Raw genomic sequence first — 6,000 nt, 5'->3', positions numbered from 1 at the left:
ATTTATTTTCGTAAAAAAGAAAGGTACTTTGCAATAAATAAGAAAAAGGTTCATGTAGTGATGATACTGAGTTCCTGTACAGTGTTACAGAGAAGAAACATATTGAGAAAACTCTTCAGTCTTGTTGTTTGCAAAAAAGTTTGGCACAGAGTTGGGAGCAGCGGATAGATTCTTACAAGATATAAAACTTAATGTTCCTTGTAGTGTATTTTTTCAGGAACCTGACCAACCTGTAAAGAGGAAAACAACGTGATACGGTATGCAGAGTACGTTAAACGGTTCAATGCATCAAAGACTGTTACCGAGATCCCCTTAAATCAAAACAAAGATAAAAAATTGGTTCGAGAAAGCGAAGTTTCAACTTTTATGAGTTACATAACAAGTCAGATATTTTGTTGGTCTAATGCTTATCTGGTTGGTAGTAATGTTCAAACATTAATTGATTGCAGGTTCTCGTTAAACATAAACAATGGCTTCAGGAACTTACGTCAGTGGAGCTTAGCCACCGATGTGTATCATTGGTCTATTAGCTGTTTTGGCAATGTCAAGCATTCCAGCGTGTGCGGCTTTCTTCCTCTTCACCTGAAACCCATTGTGAATTGTTAAGTCTCAAATACAACCGAAAATAGAGGAATGATTTCGTAACGATTGGTAAAACCAGATGAAGCAACTAAAGAATTCATACAGCAGCGCCTATAATTTCCCTTAGCGCCTCGTCATCAGCACCAGACCGGAGAGGATCTCTCAAACTAACCTGTTTACAGGTAACAACATGAATATCATTCTTAACATTATTGAGAAGCAACCACGAATCCACAAGTGTACCGGTAATCAAGTTATTTCACACTTGTAACTCAGCCACTTAAATCAAACAATTACTAACTTTCAGCAACAAAAAAAGGTTTGGATACCTCTGAAGGACCAAACAAGCAAACTTTGAAGTTCCCATCTGCAAGAAGTCTTAATCTATTGCAGCCAGCACAGAAGTGTTCTGTCATGGATGTGATGAAAGAAACAGAACCGCAATGCCCATCGATCGTAAAGTTCTTAGCTGTTTCAGTAGGGTGATCTTGCATACGTTTTATACTCGGAAAGCCCTTGACCTGTTTACCATAACAACTGAAACCAATCATGAAAATGCTCAAGGAAACGTTGACTAATCTCAAAAAAAGGCCAAACATTTTGAGAAAATTCTACCTTACCACTTTATCCATCACTTCTGCATAAGGCACAAGTTTCTTTACATTCCAAACATTTCCATCAAAGGGCATAAACTCAATGAACCGAACATTAATTGGCTTATCGCGTGTCAACTCCACAAAATCACAAATCTCATCATCATTCAATCCCCTCATGACAACACAATTGACCTGTCAAGAAGACCAAGGACGATACAAAAAAACACTCTCCACCATCAAATAACGTTCTGCTGGCAATCAAATGGAAAAAAAAATGAGGGAGGGATTATATTAACATACTTTCACAGGATCGTATCCAAGCTCAATAGCAGTATCAATCGATTTCATAACCCTATCGTGCCCTTTACGTCTAGTCAGAAACTCAAACTTTGCTGGAACAAGAGTATCCAAGCTAATATTTAGCGAATCAAGGCCACATTCTTGAAGCTTTGGTAGCTTTCTAGCAAGAGTGATACCGTTGGTAGTGATAGCCAAATTCTTCAACCCTTTTAAGCTAGACAACTGCATACAAATCTCTTCGATGTCTTTTCTAACGGTAGGCTCACCACCAGTCAACCTAATCTTGTTAACCCCAGCAGAAACAAAAAGACCAGCCAACCTAACAATCTCAGACTGTGACAACAAGTCAGAATTAGGAGTAAGTTCCACACCTTCAGAGGGCATACAGTACTGACACCGGAGGTTACAGCGCTCAGTCAAAGATATCCTCAAGTAGGTATGTAACCGACCAAAAGAATCAATCAACATGTCAGAAACTGGATTATCTTTGGTCTGACTCTGATCAACCTGAGCTGCATAATTGCTAAACGAACGCTCACTAGTAGTAGCAATAGTTCTTGTCACAGAGCCTGAACCAAACTGCATACACAAGAAGGGAAGAGACCACAATTAAGAAGAATTGATTTTCACATCAGCACACACATATATTAACATTTCATGGTCTCTTAATTCCTTAAAACCAATTCGAAAAAAGCAACCAACTTTGAGTGGAGAAATCGAAACCCATTAGCAGAAGAGAGAGAAATCAGCAAAAGGAAATAGAGAAAAAGTTTGGAAATTTACCAGGAGAAAGTTGGAATTTTTGAAACCCAAGTGGTAAGCAGTGAATTTGGAATAGCACCTCCTCATCGTTTAACAAAAACTGTAGAGAAGATCGAATGAGAATTGCTGAGAAGATTAAAAAAAAAGGACGAAGAAAAAAGAAAAGAGATGATGATGACCTTTGGTAGACGAAGAGAGTCTTTGTTGATCTCAAAGGACTAAACAACTAGGTTGAGAAAGTGAAGACGGCACTTAAGTATTTTAGTAAAGAGAGTTTCGTCTTTTCCGAAGACATATGTGCCGGTGACCGGTTATCGGGACCTTCTTCATTGGATTGGATGGTCCAACTATTGATGGATGTGAATAAGAAGATTGCATCTAGATCTCGGATATGTTTACTAGTGGATTTACTCAATCATTAACTGTGAAACCATAACATACAGTTCATTATTAAAATAAAATGTTATAAAACATTATATTTTATGTAACAAACAGCCAAACAAACATGTGAATCCAACATAAAAATTAATTTTACAAGTGTGAAGCGTCACTAAACTTTTCTTTTTATTTACAAGCAAACATAGAAACCAGATTCACCAGCCAACCTAATTTATTCTTTTATTTATGATATTATTAAGTTCAGGAATTCTAATTAAATATTAGTAGTATATTACACGAGAATTATGTAGAGAGCTTTATGATATTTTTATTTCGTAAATTAGTAATACATACTCCTCCTACTAGCTTTACTAGCTACAAAATAAATACTCAATATATTTATAATGAAAACTTATTTAAAGAATTTCTTTTGTAAATTTAATATAACTATTTTGTAAATTTAAAGTTTACGATGAAATTAACTTGAAGAATTTATAATTATGGATGTCAAAAAAAAGTTTTTTTTTCCTTTATAAAAGAAAAAGATATCAACATTTATTTCTTTGACTAGTATACGTACAGACTACAAATATATAAGAACACAAACGCTATCGTATGCATTTTGCAGATATTTTCCTTAAAATATCAGATTTTATTTCACATGTTTCCATTGTTCTTCATTGTCGTATTCATCGAGAAAGAGAATACGTTGCTCCGATACCAATAGAGCTTCATACACGTTGACCAAAAAACAAATACAGAAACTATACACGTGTGTGCAGGTGCGTGTGTGTTTACTATAAAATGCGACATTCTCACACTAATTTTTTACAAGTAAACTTCAATTTCAAAAATTATATCTTAAGTAGTTGTTAACCAAAGACATGCAATGCAGTTAAGCTCAACCATTTTTGTTTTCTTAATCATACTTCTCGCCCGCCACACCAGGAATGCAATTATAGTTGGTCACAGCTCACAATATTAAGTACGTAGTTACGTTATAACCAAAACTACTAAAACATATAGTACTAAAATCCCCTTTTAAGTTAATACAATGGTTTATGCGTCTACTAATTAATTTTAGTATTTGATGATGTTGTAGAATAGGTCCACAATATAACTATAAATATTCTCCTAATTTGCGATGGACTTTTGTAGCTAAAAAAATCGATAGGCTATTGTAAAACAAATAAATTTTACATAACTTTCAAAATTTATCGCAAATTTTATCACTAATATTTGATTTTTTTGCAAAGGTATATTTATCATCAATTTTGGTTACAGCTATTTAGGCGTTACATGAAAATCAATTTTGGTTACAGCTATTTAGGCGTTACATGAAAATTATTAGGCATTGGATGGGTACCATATATAAAAATGGTTGTAGTAGTGACAAAAGTTTGCGTCATTTCTTATTCAATAAAAACATAAAAATAATCAGAGATATAGATATGGTTGACGCGGACAACATATGTGTGAAGCAAAGAGAAGAACCTGAACTAAACTGGAAGGGCATGTGTATGAAATGGAGGAATTGTCGACAAGTATGCATTAGCGAAACCGCGAAGGTGTTACCGACGGTCGTTGCAAAGAATTCACCCACATATGCATATGTAGGAAGCCATCTTTTGACCCTCCTCATGAAGTTTTTGTTTTTCAACCAATATTACGGTTTATTTTTAATTATGGAGATTAATTATAGAAAAAGAGTATAACGATGTACTTTTAAGTTTTATTAAACTATGTACATTTTTCATTATTTTTGTCCCATTTTGGGATCATTAGAGAATAGGTTTCAGATCACAACTTGATTCTCGATTAGTGACATAACATCCAAACTTTATCAAATTACTCTGCCTAAACTTCGAATGGACTCAACAACTTGAGTTCTCCACGCCCTTCACTAAAGCACAACAATTTATTTTAGTTGAAATAACTTTGTGAAAATAATACGACAGTCACAAATCGACCCATAAAAACAGATTGTGACATATTGACGACTTTCTAAACTTTATTTTCTTCTTCCAATACAATATTATACTATTTATATATATATATATGATTTTTTTTTTTTTTTAAATTATGAATTACCTTAAATGTTTTTTGGATTTGTCTTCAACAGTAATGTATGGATTAAAACTTTATATAAAAGTAAAAAGAATCTTAGCAAAAAAAAAAATGTAAAAAGAATAACGAACTAATAATTCATGTTCCGATTATGTATACAATTTCCATTTTCAATCGACGAGAATAATAAAAGAACCCTTTGGCATATATAGAATTTAACTTTTTCTACATAATATGATTAAACTAACATAAGTAGGTGAAAAAACATAGGAGGAAGAAAGAAGAAGGACCGAGCATCTTCTAAAGAGTGAAAAAGCATTAAGGGAACATTGGAATATGGGGAGATAACATGTCGTGGACAACATTCTTGATTAATTAGTAGTAACTTGGCGCCTGTCTTGTTCCCGTTGCTTTTCCCCAATCTTTATCCCCAAATCTCTCTCTCTCTTACTCATACTCTCTCTCTGATACTACTACTACTACTTTGGGGGAAGATGATAGCTTCTTCTTGCTTCTCCGTGAAGCTGTCGTAGGTTCTGGTGGTCCTCCGCTTCTCTTTAATTTTTCCTCTTTTTGCCCAGGTAATGATTGATCTCTGGGTTTATGGGGTTGGAAGCTTTGTGGGGTTTAAATTCAAAGGTTAAATTTTTAAACTTGGGTAATTCACTGAACTTTTTATTATGAGTGAGACTATAGATTCGTCTTCTTGGTCTTCTTCATCTGAGTAATTTTAAATTAGTTATCAATTGGATTGTAATCTAAGTTGATTTTATTGTCGATACTATCAAAGTTGAATCCTTTCTAACTTATCAAATCAGGGTTCTCTTGTCTCTCGGTATAGATTAGCGAAGATAGTGGTGGTGGTGGTGGATCGAGGTTCTGGGTTATTAGGTTTCGTGATAAAAAGTTTGTGCTTTTACACATCTTCTGCTACTTTTTGGTCTGACAGATTCCTTTTTCTTTTACTAAACAAAGCAACTTTTTTTTTTAATTTAGCATTTATCGTNAATACAATATTATACTATTTATATATATATATATGATTTTTTTTTTTTTTTAAATTATGAATTACCTTAAATGTTTTTTGGATTTGTCTTCAACAGTAATGTATGGATTAAAACTTTATATAAAAGTAAAAAGAATCTTAGCAAAAAAAAAAATGTAAAAAGAATAACGAACTAATAATTCATGTTCCGATTATGTATACAATTTCCATTTTCAATCGACGAGAATAATAAAAGAACCCTTTGGCATATATAGAATTTAACTTTTTCTACATAATATGATTAAACTAACATAAGTAGGTGAAAAAACA

The 6,000-nt window shown here is 33.3% G+C and overlaps 1 protein-coding gene across 2 annotated transcripts; it reads right to left on the bottom strand.

Moving 5' to 3' along the window:
• LOC104786410 (cyclic pyranopterin monophosphate synthase, mitochondrial) lies at positions 14–2,601 on the bottom strand. Of its 2 annotated transcripts, XM_010511829.2 has the most exons (8): positions 2,420–2,601; positions 2,262–2,340; positions 1,479–2,057; positions 1,198–1,370; positions 912–1,119; positions 686–754; positions 488–582; positions 14–230 (listed from the first exon to the last, which is right to left on the bottom strand). In XM_010511829.2, exons 2-7 carry the CDS (start codon positions 2,325–2,327, stop codon positions 499–501), a joined length of 1,179 nt encoding a protein of 392 aa, XP_010510131.1. In that variant the 5' UTR covers positions 2,328–2,340; positions 2,420–2,601; the 3' UTR covers positions 14–230; positions 488–498. The 2 variants fall into 2 exon arrangements, with proteins under 2 accessions (XP_010510131.1, XP_010510132.1); XM_010511830.2 differs by having other exon boundaries at positions 912–1,103; positions 1,203–1,370; positions 2,262–2,599.

Source organism: Camelina sativa, chromosome 5 (genome assembly GCF_000633955.1).
Source record: "Camelina sativa cultivar DH55 chromosome 5, Cs, whole genome shotgun sequence".
In the NCBI taxonomy this organism is placed as follows: domain Eukaryota; kingdom Viridiplantae; phylum Streptophyta; class Magnoliopsida; order Brassicales; family Brassicaceae; genus Camelina; species Camelina sativa.
Note: the sequence above shows the minus strand (reverse complement) of the source record. Positions and strands in the feature narration are given on the sequence as shown.